Source organism: Sceloporus occidentalis, unplaced genomic scaffold (assembly GCF_023333645.1).
Source record: "Sceloporus occidentalis isolate IW3139 unplaced genomic scaffold, rSceOcc1.0.p SCAF_3, whole genome shotgun sequence".
Classification (NCBI taxonomy): Eukaryota; Metazoa; Chordata; class Lepidosauria; order Squamata; family Phrynosomatidae; genus Sceloporus; species Sceloporus occidentalis.
Genome location: NW_028316983.1, coordinates 42,139,848 through 42,158,429, shown reverse-complemented (window position 1 = coordinate 42,158,429; position 18,582 = coordinate 42,139,848). Strand labels below are relative to the sequence as shown.

The following is an 18,582-nucleotide window of genomic DNA, read 5'->3' as shown; positions in this document are numbered from 1 at the left end:
AGGCCTCATCTGATTCTGTTCTTTCTCCAGTTTTTCATTTAAAAGAGGGCCAATCTATCTATTTTAGCCTTCAAAATTAATTTATACCTTGCTTATTTTAAAAAAAATGCACAAATCCTATGGCCAAGATCCAGCAGTGTTATCCCATGTTTGCAGTTTTGGGTCTTTCATTCCTGTACATCTCCATGGTGCCAAAATACCCAAAGAGTTTCACCATTTCTCTGAAGATGCCAGCCACAGATGCTGGCGAAACGTCAGAAAGAAACTCTACTAGAACATGGCCACATAGCCCGAAAACCCCACAAAAAACTATAGTTTAACCATTCTCTGGATTAGATTTTTATATTGTCTGGGGGAGGGGAAGGTCTACAGCATGCAAGATGTCACTTGTTTTAGTTGAAGCAAGGAAACCCAGTGAAAAAACCACATTTGATTCTGGCCTATGTTTTAATGTTTGTATAAGATACACAGCTTCTAGTGTTATGCTACTGAATGAAAACCTTCACTCTTATTTTAAATGGTAGATCATGACATACATTAGTGGTTTTGAAGGTAATAAGAAACTCACTTCTCCAGCGGCTCATATTCTAAGGATCATGGCGATGACTAATTGCTGATGCTGTTATTATTTATATAGCACCATCAGTGCATGGTGCTTTACAAAGGCCCTTGCGCCAATGTGTTAATGAAGTTTAGTTAAGGATAACAGGGGCATGAGAGAAAAGAAATTGCCTCCAAATGTTTTTAATATTATCAGTTAGAATAGCATGAATTCTTATGAACTCATGACATGTGTGATGAATGTTTAGGATTAGCAATAACTGAAAGCTCTCCCATTAAATGGTAGAAAGCAATTGTGAATTCAAATAACCTCCATGTGGTATGCTAGCGATACTTGATCAGGGCCCATTATGGGTCTGATGTGCTTCAAGGAAAGCAGTTCATGTCAATGCATCCATCACAGCTTCCATCTTTTGTGCCTGTGAAAAAAGTTTTGACTCTCTTTCACTGCCTTTGTCTACCAGGAACCAGAAATGACACATCTATAATTATCATAATTATATTAAAAGAATGGTTGCCAAGATCCAAAGTGGACATGCCTTAAATTCAATAAAACCCAAAATCTACAAAACAGTGATACCTTTATTGGCCAAACAAATACACAAAATAGATGTTATGAGCTTTTGAAGCTCACTAGTTTCTTCATCAAGCAAAGATGTTAAAAAACATACAGTAGAAAATTATGATGTTAGTCACAAACCTGCATTTAAAAAAATTACTGTTCTCAGTTCAAGTGTTGTTGAAGAAACATTCATGCAGGCTGGCCCCTCCTTCTGACCATGTGGGTACTCTAGGAAAAAAAAGTTCCATTACCAAGACAAAAAAAGAGATGCTTCCCTTGAGATCCAAGTTCTCTCAATCCTTGAGTGTTTATATTACAGTTTTCTCTTCCAACTGCATCCCATGCATATCTCTGAATATTGTTCTGTAGAGAGGAGAGTAATCACCTTGGCCTTCAGAATTGCATTTTTGGGAAGAATAAGAAATGATTGTGTGAAGAGGCCCTCAAGAATTGTGGGTTGTGTAAGCTCCTTTGGATCCTGGCTGTTGACAGCAAGAGACATAGTGCTCTTGGAGGAACAATGACACAAAGGGAGGCATTTCAGTCAGAAGCACTAATCAAAGGGTTACATGCTGAGCCCACTTGCTGTCATATGTGCTCTGATATTCTTCTGATGCTTCCCATTTGTATCAGCAGCATGGAGCAAGGACCAACTCCTGTTGAGAAGAAGAAAAAAGGGAAAAGGAAAAGTGACACTCCAGTGGACAGCCTAGAACTAGATCAAAGTCTTCTTTCAATGTCTGGGCAGAGCCCTGAGGAGTCTGCTGAATCAGCTGATAGCCAGGTATGCTTGGACCTCTCACTCTGTGGGTACAAGAAGATCCCTCTTAAAATAGAGGGACATGTACTATTACTACAAGCCATATATGATTTTGTCAGTATGCAGCCAGTTGCTATTCCATTCATTGGTTGTGGATCTCCTCTTTTACAATGAATTTTGTATGTTGGGAGCCTTTTCAAGGATCAATCTGAATGGCAGCTTGAGAATAAAATCATAAGTGCAGGAAGGTAACAGCCTGCACACATTCACATTGAAAGGCTTCATTTTCATATTTACACAACCCCTCCTCATTGCTGCAGTCAGTTATATTTTTTTACAGGTGGGAGTGACGTAGATAGTTGAAGAGCTTATATAGCATAGCCAAAAAATATCAGGAATAGAAAGTTCTCTTTTCATTTCCCATGCACTTGAAGCACTTCCCTGTATGGAATCTTGCTAGGGAATGCAAATGTCCCATATAGATAGAACATGGGGGAGCTGTTGCCTTCCAGGGGTTGTTGGATTTGAACATCCATCAATTCCAGGCAGTGGGGCCAATGGTTATGGGAGCTGAGAGTTGTAGCCTCTGGGCTGCAAGTTCCCCACTTTTGAGGTAGATGAAAAATGTTAAGGGTGAAGTAATTAAAGGACTGGTATGGAGTTGGACAGCAACTATTTAGAATCTCACCAAAGAGGACTTGAGGCATGTTCACATTTGCATGTTCACCACTTGATCATCATTTCAGCCATTGATGACACACATGTAGCTAAACAAGCCATCACAGATGAAGCATTCATATATCTTCATGTTGACCTAAAGCATTTCATTTCAGCAGCACAGTTGTGAGATCATAAAGGCCAAGTAATGAACCAGTTGGAAATCATAAGACATACCTGTTTATATGTGAACAAGTTCCTGAGTGCACTGACATAGATCAGAAAGGTTTGAGGGCAAGAGGATCTAAAACCAGTTAGGGATAATTTTCTGGGACATTTAAATCAAGGATTCAGTTGGTGGGAAGAGTACTGTCTAAAAGGAATTAGTGAGCTAAACAGAGAGTTTGCTTGGAGAGTATTTCAGCATGATAAAAGTGATGGCTTGTTCCTAGGGAACTCCAGAAGAAATAAATGTAGTGAAGGGATTTTCTGGAAAAAAGATACGTCTTGCTGCACAGAATTCAGACATGCAATACTTAGTATGAGCCTTTCTCTCCCTTTCATTCCCCATAGTGCTGCCAAGGAATTTAATTAACATGTCTGGGAACTAAGAGCTGGGCCAAAGGTGGGAATCACGTGATTCACTAGATTTTGTGAATAGGCCCTTGGTATTCAGTGGGGTTTGGTTCTAAGACCCCCCCCCCCCATGGATACCAATAGTTGTGGCTGCTCCAGTCTTCTTATATACAGTGGCATAATAAAATGGTGTTCCTTAAATAAAATGGTAAAATCAAGGTTTGTTTTTTAAAAATATATTGTCGGGAGGAGGGGGAAATCTTTTCAAGCTATGGATGGTTAAATCTGTGGATATGGAGGGCTGACTTTATTTCTTGTCATTGGCTAGGGCTGCTTAGAATTGCAGTCCAATACTGTCTCAGGGGCTGGATGGGGAAGTATTAGGGTCAAGATGAGTTGACCAAGATGAGATTTGACAAAATTAGAATTTGGAAGCAAAGGTAATAACAAAATTACCAGTGATTTGATAGTTTTTTTTAAATAGGAAGCATAACACGTACATGAAGAAAATGAACAGTCTGTAACACTACTGTGCAGTCATTTTAAACACTAATAAGTTACTTTTTCAAAATAATTCTTTAAGCTCAAGAGTAAGAATGGATTCTTTCCACCCAGATTCATATTCTTTACCTGGCTTGTGACCTGACTGGGCTTTGATTTGTTTTTTATGTGCTATTTGAGATTGGAAGTTGAAGGCTTTCATGGCTGGAATTCATAGTTTTTTGTGGGTTTTTCGGGCTATGTGGCCATGTTCTAGAAGAGTTTCCTCCTGACGTTTTGCCAGCATCTGAGGCTAGCTTGCCTGGAAAAAGTTGGGTATATATATATACTGTGTGAACTTGGGAATTCAGGAGTGATTTGCATGTGTATTGTTCTGTTGCTGATGGCAGGCCTCAGGCTGAGAGGCTAATGCAAAAGATGATTAGTATTGCATTAGCCTCTCAGCCTGAAGCCTGCCATCAGCAACAGAACAATACACATGCAAATCACTCCTGCATTCCCAGGCTCACACAGTATATATACACCCAACTTTTTCCAGGCAAGCATTATCTGAAGATGCCAGCCACAGATGCTGGTGAAACGTCAAGAAGAAACTCTTCTAGAACATGGCCACATAGCCCAAAAAACCCACAAAAAACTATTTGAGATTTATTTGCACTTTCTGTAGATGTGAATCTGTGATCTATATGGTTTGCCTTTCCAGTCTCACATCTGGGGCTAGAGTGATGGGCTTTAGGAGGTTTACTTTTGGCCTAGGGTGATCAAAAGTGTGACATACTTACGAGCATTTGTCAGTATCATTCTGCTGAGCTCCTCCCATCCATGCTTTTGTTTTGCAAGGCCTGGAAGCCTATTGACCAAATGTTGAGCAGTGTACCTCTTTTTGTATTAGCTTTGCTGATGTTAAACCTCAGACAAGGAATCTTATTTGACCTTGTGTTTTATATGCAGAAGCGCCGTTCTGGCCGTCAGGTGAAGCGCAGGAAGTACAATGAAGACCTGGATTTCAAGGTGGTGGATGATGATGGTGAAACAATAGCTGTACTGGGAGCTGGCAGGGCTTCTGCACTCTCTGCATCTACCTTGGCCTGGCAGGCAGAGGTATAACTGTAGTCATCGGTTGTAGTGGTAAAACAAAGGTTCCCTCTTGGAAATTTGGTAGTGAAAACACTGGTTTAGGTGGAGGAAAAAAGCAGTAGCTACATGACTTACATCAAGATATGGATGGATATTTTCAAAAGCTTGGAAGAGAATTGCATATATGATGATGCTGTGGCTGAGTCCATTTGTTTTGCCAACTTAGATTTCATGAGCAAGCAAGTGTGTCCAGTTATGTTTACCAGACAAGGGCCTTTTGAATGTGGTGAAATAGAATTGAAAACTGTCAGGAAAACTCTAATTTTTAAGATAGAATAAGTGCATGATCAGAGGAGAAGTCAATAGCTTTATCAGGAGTGGACAACCTGGCACCTTCCCATGTTTTTGGATAATCCCTAATTGTTGGCCATGCTGCCTGGGAAAGTTATAATTTCCTAAAATTATATGGTCCGCTCTCCTCATATGTGGGGGATCCATTCTGGACCCCCCTTGCGTATGGGGAAAAGAGCATATGCTCAAGCCCCATAAAAAATAATGGGGTGTGTGCTAGCAGCGGCATGCGGGCGCGTGTTGCATGTCCACGCCCCATTATTTCTGCTGGGGTTTGCCTTCCGCATAAGCTCAAAGCCTATGGGGAGGGCTGACTGTATATTCTAGATATACAGGTAACAGAAACATGTAAACTATTAACAGTTTTTAATTTCCTTTTGTTTCCATTAATACTGAATATTGCTCTCACACATTACTTAATTTTTTTTTAACAGGTAGATAGAACAAAACATTAGAACTGATATAACAAGAATATATTTGTAAACATGTATGTTTTACAGGTGTATTTACTAGGGAACTCACATAGGCTGTAATTCCCTATTACCACACAGTGGTTGCATTCATGTTGTAAAACACTGGCCGCAAGCAAGTATTCATGTTGACCATTCATTCCCTCTTAGCCCATTCTGCAAGGGGAAATGGCTAAAATAACCAGGAAATTACCAGTCTGAGAAGACATAATGTTGTGTCTGAATCTCTTTGTTGACATATCAAGATCTGTAAGCTGACTGTAAGGTTATTAGAGGAGAGACAGACCTTACAGTCCTGAAGGTAATATTAAGCTTTTCTACCATGGTATGTTCCTGGGTACACTGTCCCCTCATACTTGCTTGTTACCTGTTGTTTTGTGTGAATGCAGTCAATGGCTGTTTCTGTGTACTAGGGGGAATATTTAATCTGGAGCATGACTGCCTTGTATTCTTTTTTCCCTTTAAGATTTCGTAAAGGCAGAAGTCAGGATTACTCTGGGGTTTCTTAATTCTAAGAGAGACTTTGAATGATATTTGAGACAATATTGATACTGTTGTTATACCAAGATAGATGATCACTCTTTGTCTTGTCTTGGGATCCACAGGAGCCTCCTGAGGATGATGCCAACATCATTGAGAAAATCCTTGCCTCCAGAATGGTGCAGAAGGAGGTAAGTACTGTCTTGTCTTTTGAGCCTTAACCAAAGGCTGCAGTAAGTGAGGAAACTGTTTATAATGATTAGTTAGGCTCTTACGTTTTTATACTAAAAGACAAGAGGGGAGAATCTGACCAGGATTCAGCTGGGTCTGTGTGCTGATGGAAGAAAACTGTTAACAAATCTCGCCTGCTAAGCCCCGTTGCACCTTCAGTCACTGTTTTGGAAGGACAGGAAATCCTCCAGAACAGAGTTTTGATTGCCATGGTATAAGGATGTAAATCTTTGCTTATAATTTTTCCTACAGCTAACAAAAATTAATTTAAGCTATTTCTCCCCTGCACTGTGAGAATACAATTTTTGAGCACTAGCTGTACTTCAAACTTCACTGGGGAAGATACATTTGTGAAAAAAATAGGCATAGTTTTCCTATACAGAAAACATATTTTGGGGCAGAAAATTTACTATGTATTTTGTACAATGTTAGTTTTAATTGTAAGGTCTTACAATACTCTTTGCAAAATACTGTTCTTTGCCCAAAAAATACATGCAAAAAACATACACACTGTTTTGTGGAAATGTCTTCATGCCAATTTTGCACAAAACACACATTTTCTGCCTCAAATAGGAAAGCCATGTGCATTTTTATGTGAATGAATTTCCCACGGTGAACCCCCAAAGCATCTTACAACTAGTCTCCTTTTTGTTGCTGCTGTTGTTGAGAATGTGAATATTAAAAAGTATACTTTAATATTAAAAAGTATACTCTAATATACACAGAGCCCTGGCAGTGCACTGCAGCCACTCACTCACAAACCATAAGGTGGTGAGTTCTGTACCAGCCAGGGCTCAGGCTTGCTTGACTCAGGCTTACATATTTCTAGGGTCGCTAAAATGAATATCCACCTTGTTGGGGGCAATTAGCTTACAGTTGTAAACCGCTTAGAGACTGCTTAAGTGTTATACAAATGAAGCTGCTATTGTGATTGCTATACTTCACATCTCTAGTGGAATGCTGGGAATGGGGAGAGGAAGTTAAGGGAGTTCGCTGTGTGGGCAGCAAAAAGGTGCTTGCTGTATGATCTTCTGAGTGACAGAATTTTTTCATCAGTGCAAGGATCCAGGTGTGTGGATCACCAGAATTTTTAGGCTTCATTTCCCAGCAGAGAAGGGGCGAGCATCCTGACTTCGGGTGGCTCCGCCCACATGGCTCCTGATAGGCAGGTAGAAAACAAAGAAGACAATAGGGGCCCTAGCCCCGCCCCTGTGGGCGGAGCTACCCCAGAAACCCCAGTCTTCTTCCTGCCTCGCTCCTGGTAGGACGGATTTTCCCTTCTCTCCTAAGCTTTCTCCTTCTAAGCTCCCCTAAACTCGCCTGGCTCTCTCTCTCTCTCTCTCTCTCTCTCTCTCTCTCTCTCTCTCTCCTTCCTCTGCCTTAAAAAAAAGCTCTTCTCTGTTTTTTCCTTCTCCCCCCCTTCTTTGTACCAATGGCTGGACCAGCCTTGACCAGCGAGGACGAGTGGGCCTTAGGGGAGCTAGCCTCCGCCCAGCCCAGGCCAGCCCCGGCTTTGCCAGCTGCTGACCGAGCGGCTTCCCCCACACCAACGACGGCAGAGGCGCGCCCGCAGCGGCCGGAGGAGCCCACCCTCCCTCCCGCTGACGGAGCCAGGGCCCCCCAAATGACCCGGCCACGGTCAGAAGAGTGAGAGCCCTCACCAGAGACACCGGAGGACTGCGAGGAGGATGTAAGTGGCCCCCCACCGCTGCAGATGCGGCGGTGGTTCAGGTCCCTCCTCACCAGGGAAGCCCCGCACCTCCGCGGGGTCTCCCGGGGAGACAGCGACCCTGCCTGTGCGCCTCCCACATGGGGAGGCATGCCGTTTGCGGGGGGGTCCCCCTTCCTGATGTGGCCAGGGCCCCTTTTTCTTGGAGGGTGGGGGATGCCGGGAGCCGGGGACGACTGGCAAAGTGGCCCAGGCTTCATGCCGGCCGCCTATGGAGGCGGCCATCTTGCCCCGGGTCGACCCGCCCACTTCTGGATGACCTGGAAGTCGGCCATCTTGGCCATGCGGCTACCCATGGGCGCTACCACCTTGGCCATGCAGCCACAGATGGGCGCCGCCATCTTGGCCATGTGGCCTCCGCTGGGCGCCACCATCTTAGCCACGCGGCCTCCAATGGGCACCGCCATCTTGGCCGCGCAGGCCCTGACGGGTGATGCCATCTGGGCCGCGCGGCTGACCAGGGACACCGCCAGCTTCGGGACGCCCTCCCCCACAGACAAGCCGTAGGGGCCATGACCGAGGGAGGCCTTTCCGGGGGGGGCGGGGGAGATTCCTCCACCACCTTCCAGGAGACCCGCTCCACTAAGGAGCACAGCCAGCGCGGGGGGCGAGCGGGGCGCAACGGAGACGCCGCAGTGCCATCTAGTGGCAACAGGCCATCAGAGGCCTCAACCAGCCAACCAGTCCCTCTAGAGTTGCCCCATAGCTCGGGGGCAGAGGAGGATGAAGCCTGCTCCTTCTCCGACTCTGAGGTCTCTTATCGGCCTCCATCCAAACGGCCCAAGTTTGCCAGGGACTCTTCCCGCAAACGCCCCCGCTCTTCCCACTCTTCGGATGAAGAGGTCTCTGTATGTACCCAGGAATCCTCAGCCTCTGAGGCGGAGGAGGGCGAGTTGTCACAGGATGAGGGAGATGACAATGCGGACCTCCAGGTTTCTTCCTGCCTATTCAAGCCAGAGGACTATGCCCCACTCATTAGAAAAACAACCAAGACCCTGGGCATTTCCTTGCCCCCAGGGCAGCCCATCCCCGCAGATTCTGATCTCCCCAGGATGAGCGAAGATCTGTTCCCAGTCTCCTCCTCGTCCGTCCAACAAATCCCATGCCCCCTCAACATCATGCAGATTGTCCAAGACGAATGGGCCAGACCTGCCTCTTCCAGGTCCAACCATAGCGTGATCCGTAAACACTACATTCTCCAGCCAACAGTCATGGAGAAGCTCAAAGTCCCATTGGTTGACGCTCCCGTCTCGGCGCTTGTTTCGTCCGCCGTGTTCAGTAGGGATGGTGAGGACGCCCTCCGTAACCCAGAGGACAGAAGGGCTGAAGGGGCGCTCAAGAAGGCCCACGAAGCCATGTCCATAGCCATTAGGGCAGCCACCACAGTCTCTATGGTGATGCATGCCAGCCTACAGTGGTCCCGCCAACTCCTAGACCTCCTACCCAATCCTAACACCAAGGTCAGACAAACCATCAATAAATTGACCAAGGCCGCAGCCTTTGCAGCTGATGGCACCCTGGATACTATCCAACAGTGCGCCAGAGCCCAGGCCTCAGCCGTAGCAGTTCGCAGACAGTTCTGGCTTAAAAACTGGAGTGTTGACTCCAGATCCAAGCAGAACCTAGCCTTTACACCCTTCCTTGGGTCCAAACTTTTCGGGGAGTCCTTAGATCCAGTGCTGGTAGAGGGCAAAGATAAGAAAAGGTCTCTTCCCTCAGCTAAGAAAAGAGACGACAAGAGACAGTATAGATACCGCTCTTCCTTTCGTTCTGCTCAGTCCTTCTACCCCCCCCCCCCAACTCCCAATCCTTTTGAGCCAGAGAGTCCAGACCCAACAGGTCCAGATGGGGAGACTCCAAGTTCCCCAAGCAGGGCAAGTCCTCCTTTCCAGCCAAGGACGGCGGAGGATCCAAGCAGCCCAGCAAAAATGCCTCGCAATGACGGGGTCCCTCCAGTAGGGGGCAGGCTTCGGGAGTTCGGCCACATCTGGGAGGGATCCACCTCAGACAGGTGGGTTATAGACACCATCCATCAGGGCTACAAGATACAGTTCCATCACAAGCCCGACGACATGTTTTCGCCTTCTCCCAGATCGGCCGACCCTCACAAATACCGCCTCTTGCTGGAAGCCATTGACCGCCTACTGGCCATTCACGCCATCGAGCCGGTGCCCACAGAAGAAAAAGGCCAGGGGTGCTACTCCACCCTCTTCCTTGTACCCAAGAAGATCGGTTCTTGGAGGGCCATCTTGAATCTGAGGGGCGTCAACCGATTCATTTTCAAGAAAAGATTCAGGATGGAGGCGCTGAAGACCATTCTAGACAGCCTCCAACCCGGGGAGTTTCTTTCTTCGCTGGACTTACAGGATGCCTATCTACACATTTTGATTCACCCTTCCTTGCGTCGTTTCCTCCGCTTCAGATATGGCAACCGACATTTCCAATACCGTGCGCTCCCCTCAGCCTCAGCTTCCAGGGTCTTTACCAAAGGCATGGTAGCATTGGTTGCCCATTGGAGGAGGCTCCGGCTCCAAGTCTACCCCTACCTCGATGACCTGCTGATCCGGTCAGCTTCCAGAAGTCAGGGACTCCTCGACACCAACCAGGTCCTCACATCCCTGCAAAAACACGGATTCCTGGTAAATTTGGAAAAGAGCACCCTAGTCCCAGACCAGCAGATCCACCACCTGGGAGCCCTCATAGACACTCAGTTGGGAATGGTACGATTACCTCCGGACCGGATCCGAGCTCTTCACGAAGCCATTTCGAAGGCCCTCTCAGTCCCGCGAGCCAGCCTCCAACTCCTGGCTCACCTCCAGGGCCTCATGATTGCGGCCATCCCGTGTCTGCCGTGGGCGAGATTCCATGCCAGGCCATTGCAGTGGCTTCTCCTGCCCCACCAGCGAGCCATTGCCCTCAAGAGGCCCAAGATGATTCATCTCTCCAGCGAAGTGCGACAATCCTTTCGTTGGTGGACGTCCGAACCAATTCACCGCAGCCTCCTGATCTGGAAACCCCCCAAGGTCCAGATAACTACGGACGCCAGTCTCCGCGGATGTGGGGCTGTCTGTGGGACGGAGTTAGCCGAAGGCTGCTGGAGCCAAGGGGAGCAGGCCCACAGCATCAACTGGCTGGAATTGCGAGCGATTCACCTAGCTCTTCAGGCCTTCAAGCAGAGGGTTCGTCACAGACCTGTGCTCATAAGAACGGACAACATCACAGCAAAGGCTCACGTCAATTGTCAGGGAGGGACCAGGTCCCAGTCCCTGATGGTCGAAGCTCAGTCCCTTCTGAGCTGGACCGAGGCCAACCTCACAGCTCTGGAGGCCGAACACCTTCAAGGATCCCTAAACTCCAAAGCCAACTGGCTAAGCCGGACGGACATAGACCAGGAGAGCGGAGCCTACATCCAGAGATATTTCAGGCCATAACAGACAGATTTGGCAAGCCAATACTGGACCTCTTTGCCTCCCCATCCAATGCCAAGACACCCAGGTTCTTCTCCAGGTTCCGAACGGAAGGGGCTGAAGACATAGACGCCCTCAACTGCCCATGGCCGGAGGGGCTCCTCTACGCGTTCCCGCCAACCCCGCTACTCGCACAACTGCTGTCCAGAATTCGCAGGACCCGAGCTCAGGTCTTACTAGTGGCCCCAGCATGGCCCGGCACCCCTGGTTCTCCGAAATCCTCAGCATGGCAACCCAGAGTTTCCCCCTACCTGCCAGGTCAGACCTCCTAGCCCAGGGACAGATCCACCATCCAGACCCAACCTGGCTTCTGCTTCACGCCTGGAAATTGAACGCCACATGCTGATGGGCTACGGCTACACTCCAGAGGTGGTGGAATCCATACTGGCATCCAGGCGTCAGTCCACCCTGAGAATTTACGAGTACACCTTCAGGGCATTTAAAAGATGGTGTAAACGCAAACACAAGGATTTCATCAACTTTTCAGTCTCTACGGTCCTTCAGTTTCTCCAAGACGGATTTCTCCAGGGTCTGCGACCAAATACCATAAGGAGACAGGTGGCAGCTATCACCTCCATCCTTCCCCATGACAACGTGGCAAGGATAGCTCTACACCCCCATATCCGCAGATTGCTCAAGGGGGTCGCCAACAGGGCACCTCCAACCAAACATTGGTTCCCTTCCTGGCAGCTGCACAAAATCCTTAAGGCTTTGACAGGTCACCCCTTTGAGCCTTTGAGAGAGGTGCCCCTCAAGTTTCTAACCCTCAAGACATTGATGTTGATGGCACTCACCTCGCCAAGGCGAGTCTCCAAGATAGGCACCCTATCAGTCCGCAAAGAATTGTGCATCTTCAGGGCAGACTCAGTCCTCCTGAGACCCGACCCGACCTTCGTCCCTAAGGTCAACTCTGTCTTCCACACATCCCAGGACGTTGTGCTCCCTTCCTTCTGCCCGCGACCCTCCAGAGACTTGGAGAAGATCTGGCATACTCTCGACGTCCGCAGGGCCATAAAGATCTACCTTAAGAGGACGACCACCTTCAGGAAATCAGAGGCCCTGTTCGTCTCCTTTAGACCTAATTCTAAGGGTAAAAAGGTGTCAGTCTCAACCCTGGCCAGGTGGATTAGAGAATGAATTGTCCTCTGCTACAAAGCGTTGAACCTACCACCGCCAGGGGGTATCACAGCGTACTCAACCAGGAGTGCAGCTACCTCTGCGGCGTTGGCCACCGATGCCCTGCTGGCCGAGATTTGCAGAGCAGCCACTTGGAAGTCCCCTTCCACCTTCGTCAGGCACTACAAGCTTGATCTTTTCCAGTCAGCCGAGGCGGCCTTTGGCCGGAGGGTGTTACAGCAGGTGGTGCCAGATTTGCCCCCCGCGCCAGCCGGCTCGCCCTAGTATTTGGCCTGCTTTTCTACATCCCGAAGTCAGGATGCTCGCCCCTTCTCTGCTGGGAAACGGAACGTTGGACCTACCTGAGAGACGTCCCTTTCCAGCAGAGAAGGTCCGAGCATCCTCCCCACCCTAACTTGCCTACTGGCGCGGGTGGGTGACCTTTTCTGTTTTTCTCTATACAGTTGGACAAGTCTTCTCCTCAGCTTGTAATCGACTGGGGTTTCTGGGGTAGCTCCACCCAAAGGGGCGGGGCTCGGGCCCCTATTGTCGTCTTTGTTTTCTACCTGCCTATCAGGAGCCATGTGGGCGGAGCCACCTGAAGTCAGGATGCTCGGACCTTCTCTGCTGGAAAGGGACGTCTCTCATGTAGGTCCAACGTTCCGTTTCCCATAAGGCCTAATCAGCATGATCAGTGGCCAGGGATGCTGGGAGCTGTAGTTCAGGGTTACAGCTTCTCCATCTTTCCTATAATGTAAATCTGCAAGCATCTGCTTCATGTTATTTAATCTATGGGCTAGAGTTCTGTCATTTCTTTGTTTTGTATATAATTTGCCTTAAATAAATATTCAGTACCATTAATGGGAAGGCCAGTGTGGTGTACTGGTTTGAGTGTTGGGCTCCATCTCTGGAGACCAGGTTTTGAATCCCCTCTTGGCCCTGGAAGCCCACTGAGTGACTGTGGAAATTCATACTTTCTCAGCCTTACAGGAAGACAAAGGCAAACTACCTCTGAATAAATTTCGCCAAAAAATCCGTGTGGTAGGCTCTCCTTAGGCTCACCATAATTCAGAAATAACTTGAAGGCATACAACAGCAACAATAAACTATTAATAGTAGTAGCAACTGGTGAAGGTTTTAGAGAGTGTGTGTAAAGAAGAAAAATATCTTACCAGAGCAACAATTCCATTTTCACAGGGTAACTACACAATGTGGAGAAGGAGTGGTGCATGGCAGGCTTTATAAAACATCAATGTCAGTTTTGGTAGTTGAGTATATAATGGGGGGAGAGAGAAGATACTTTTACCATTGTGATCCTTTCTGCAAAACTTGTAGTTTTTAATTTTATTCTTTAAAAAGTTTTCAAGAGATTTAGGCTTTCCATTATGGTTTTAGTCAGCTATTTGTTCAAGGGTAGCAAAGTTTGGCACTCTTTTATTGCCCAACTAAAATTTGTTGTTGCTAGAACTTCTCTTCCCCCAAAGGACAGTGTTTGCTAAGTCTCAAATGAAGCAGAAAGGGATGCGCCGGGGGGAGGGGGACAACAACAGTCTGCTCTTCTTTCCAGACTTAAGCTTGGGGCTGAGGAGGGATAGTAGAAAGCAGTCCCTCCCTTTAACAGCTTAGTGGTCAAGAAGGTAGTGAAGCTTTGCAGCTATAGTGGACTGCAGAGCACTTAGTTCAGGTGTGATCAGTACCTTTACCCTTCAATCCAAGCTCTGCTTCTGTGCTTAAAGGATGCTCTGCATTCAGGTAGTATTGGACAGAGGCAGGTCTTAAGGCTGGAGCTGAATGAGGAGGCAGAGATGCATCAGCTTCCTGAGGCTTTGCATCTTGTGAGTGTGACATTTTCAGAGTATGACAGTGACAGAGAGGGAAATCTATGCAGCTCTGCCTTTCATCTCTGAGCTGAAGCAGGAGGTGGGTATGCAGCCATTTTAATGTGCAGCTATTTATCTCTGCCTCCTCATTCAAGTACATTGTACCCCCCAGAGCCTGGCTCCCCTCACACCAACCAGAAAACTTGCTCCATGGCAAAACAATATGTTCGTGTGAGATTATAGAACCCTGTATTTATATTTTGATGTTAGTATTATCTTGAAGATAACCACCTGTTTGAGGAGCTTAGCTCATAAATTCTAAAACCTTTGATTGCTGTGTCTAGGCTGACAAAGATTTGTCAAGGGGTTTACATACAGTTACAGTGGACCCTTGTTATACGCTGGGGTTTGGTTCCAAGATCCCCCGTGTATAACAAAATCCGTGTATGCTCAAGTCCCATTAAATATAATGACATAGCAAATTGGTGTTCCTTATAAAAAATGGAAAACCAAGGTAAATTTATACTTTTTTGGAACATTTTCAAACTGTGTATGCTTGAATCCGTGTATAAAAAATCAATGTATAAGAAGGGCCGACTGTAGTACTGAGTGGAGAACTGACAAATGTTGGTTAGCCTGGTGAACATGGGGAAAACATAGTATAGAACACAAATCCTATCTGTTTTGCTATTCATTTATTTATTTAACATACCCCTTGTAGGCTGTCCACTCCTGCTTTTCTTGCTAATTGAGCAAGAATATCCAATATCCAGGAGCAATCTCTTATGTTAAGTCAAAGCCCAGTTCAGGTGAGATCATACTGACTGTGTTGCCCTTGCTTGTGTGCAAATGTTCCTTACTGAGTACTTGCCATTGTTCTAGACTTTCCCTGGAGCAGAAACTCATGAACAGGAGGAATTCTACGTAAAATACCGCAATTTGTACGTATATTTTTCTTACTATGGGGCTGTTTTTTGTCTAGAACACACATTATTTCATCCATCCACCCTTTCTTCCGTGCATCTGTTTTGAGGGAACAACTACCAAGAACATGTCCCCTTTCTGTTCCTGTCTTTTAATTTCCCAGCTTCAAGAGTTAATTGTCCTGTGGTGTTGATCTTGCTTGGGTGAAAAAGCTGATGCCAGGAACCTCATTCCATATTTATAGTTTGCCTGAACTTCCCTTCAACTGCATGGGTCATCTTGATTCTTCTCTAGACATTGGAAATGTAACTTTTTTGGGTCACAGTGCTGAGAATTGACAATGCTGGCTTGGATTCTGAGAACTGTAGTTTGGAAAGTAATGTTTCCAAGCTCTGGTCATTACTGCCATCAGAAACAAGTATAACACTAAATAGTATTCTTTTTCTTCCTTCTGTTTCTGGTTTGGCTATTTCAAATTCTGGTCCTGCCTGGTGATGTCTGAAGTGCCCTTTCCCTTATTATTTTTGGGGAGACAGGATTAGTTTATTTAGTTAATAATTCTTTGTAAATTCACAGTTCTTACTTGCACTGTAAATGGGCCACAATGGAAGAGCTGGAGAAAGACCCACGCATTGCCCAGAAGATTAAACGCTTCCGCAATAAGCAAGCCCAGATGAAGCACATTTTCACTGAGGTAAGCAAAGAGCTCATGGGGCCACTTTGTCAAGACTTTATCTGGGGTCACTTTTTCCAGCGTTAGTGGTTATATGCATGCATGCAGGATCACTACTATCTTCTGAAGCAGGAATGTCTGTCACAGAGAAGGGTTCCATGAATGGCTGGAGTTTTAGTAGGCATCTTGTTCATGTACATGTGTATAAGCTTTGTTTGGAGATTGGTCTCATTTAATATCAAATGTAATATGAATTTATTGTTCTCCTGACAGGCTTATTACCTGCAGCTTTCTCGGTGCATCCCTGGTGGGTGTAAATCAGGGCAATATGAAATTGAAATTGCTTTCTAACTGTGGCCATAAATCCATAGTATTTTCAGCTCTTTGTACAGGTTTTTGGCACAAATGTGAAATGATTTTGGTAGAACCTCATTCTCTCTGTAGTCTAGGATGAGCAGCTGCTTCTCTTCTTGACAGAGTGATGTCCTCTCCACCAGCCTTCTAGTAAGAAAGCCAGTTCTGTCTCTAAGTTCCATATTCTTTCATACAGAAGCACTTGGCTTTTTTATTTTTAAATGAGATACTGCTGTTAAACAATCACACTGCTGCATTCATCCATATATCAGCACCTGAAGTGGAGAAAGAAGAAGCACAGACAAGGACAAATGTTGCTGATAGTATGAACCAGAGCTTAGAAATAAATTCATGACAAATTTCAATAGCAATTTTGAATTTTTAAAATTTAATTGGTACCTGCCATGTATTTGTGAGGAACAGTTTTTGTTTCTGATTATGGTAATTTTAAACTGATCCATTACTAAATTTAAATGTTTGTTTTTTTAAAAACAAAACCTGTCAATGAATTGAGCAACAAATCATTGTATTAGTTTTTATGGTTTAATGCTAAATTACTTTCATTTAATGATTTAATACTTACTGTGTAAGCATTTACACTTCCAAAGCTTCATTCTGGAAATGAGTTGTTGCCCCAAGATTTCATTCATAACTTGAACAGATGGTTCATGGGGGGGGGGGGCACCTTAAATTTGAGGGATTCTCCCCCATATGATCCATGAGCTGTAGTAACTTGTAAAGAGTAATATGTGTGAGTAGCCTTTTTGATAAAAATACAGACTTGTCACATTTGGCACAAGGGAGAACATGGCCACATTCTCTGTGATATCATATTGCCAGGACCCAAGGTAGTGCAAATTTATGTTCTGAAATAAGATTTTGGATGCTCCTCTTTAGCATATTTTAATAAAATGACATACCTGAGGCATATATTATGGAACTAGGATGGGAGAGGATTAATTTCTCCTAAATCAAGCGTAGGAAGTTGATTCATTGCACCTGGGAATGGGGGAGAACTTTGTTTAGTTTGCATTTTGATAAGAAATTACAGAATCTACACTTCCTATAACTGAATGTGAATATCCCTTTTTTTTGTATTTGTACTTCTCTAAACTTTGTGATTCAGGTATCGGAACAAATATATTTACAGAAGTGCATATATAGGAACAGTGCATAGTACTCAGAAATGCGTATATTGAGAGAATACTGTATGTACCAGAATTATACAAATGAAAACTGCTTGCAAAAAAGTGTATATTAGAGAGAGGTATATACAAAAATCTCCACTTCAGGTGCTGGTATATGGATGAATGCAGCATTCACTTTGAAGGGAGACAGACCTTGCTTGAAATTGAAGTACTGAAACCCAGAGAGAGTTCGTATTAAGAGCATCTTATGTTCAAAGTCTAATGGCATTCGTCTTTCCCATCCTAATCCCTACATAGCTCCAGATTCCAAAGAACACCTCTCCCCCATTTAAATTTATGTGCCTTTATTGTTCTTGGAATGTGCAGCCTTGAAGCTGAGAAAAACCAGAAAAGATCAGGTGGTAGTGAAATTGTGGTGTCTTTCTATTTTTCCACTTTTAATTTTACCTCGGAAAAGGAAGTAATTGTGGAACTGAGGAAAAGAAGCCTTTGATGAGTCCCTCCCCCACTCCCACCCCATGAATGTTCACATCTCTATATACCAGATGCAGGCAATGACTTTTTGACTCTTCTCCTGCCCATCATGAACACTAAGAGGCTTGGGCAAAATTCTACTTTTATGTCTCTCAGCTGCACACTTCCATTTGCCAGCATCGTGGATCATGCACCAAAATTGGCAGCTGAAAGACTTAAAGGAAAACATTCTGCCAATGCTTTTGTTGCCAAACACTTTGGCGTTTCCACCAGAAACTGTGAGAGAGAACATGCTAACATGCCTTCTAGCATTTTTCAGCTAGTAGCTCCTCCTCCTTCTCCTCCTTTTTAGCTAGTAGCCAGTTTTAGTCTTTCTGGATATTCATCAGTTCCCAGCCTGTTTTCAGGTACCTCTTTCGAGGGTGGTTAGTTTCCTGCAGCAATAACAGGGGTATTACTGTGGGTGTGAGGGGGGTGTAGGCAGCACTGGGTGACACCCTAAGTGAGGGTGACACCACTGCTCCCCAAATGTCTGCTTTTGGCAGAAATGGGCTGTGGTGTTCAATCACATTCCTTTAAAACCCTGGGGTTCAGCAGAAGAGAAAGTCTTAGGAGAAGGCAAGGTTCACTGGGTGGAGAAGGAAGAGGCTT

At 45.6% G+C, this 18,582-nt stretch overlaps 1 protein-coding gene across 9 annotated transcripts in view; it reads left to right on the top strand.

Moving 5' to 3' along the window:
* CHD6 (chromodomain helicase DNA binding protein 6) overlaps positions 1-18,582 on the top strand; it is a 157,810-nt gene that overhangs the window by 92,387 nt on the left and 46,841 nt on the right. For 8 of the 9 annotated variants that reach the window (XM_089514141.1, XM_089514136.1, XM_089514142.1 and 5 more), the window contains 5 exons: positions 1,757-1,907; positions 4,569-4,718; positions 6,121-6,186; positions 15,241-15,299; positions 15,859-15,976. In XM_089514141.1, coding sequence (XP_089370267.1) covers positions 1,757-1,907; positions 4,569-4,718; positions 6,121-6,186; positions 15,241-15,299; positions 15,859-15,976 — 544 coding nt within the window. The remainder of the gene's footprint in view (positions 1-1,756; positions 1,908-4,568; positions 4,719-6,120; positions 6,187-15,240; positions 15,300-15,858; positions 15,977-18,582) is intronic. The other variant, XM_089514140.1, reaches the window with a different exon arrangement.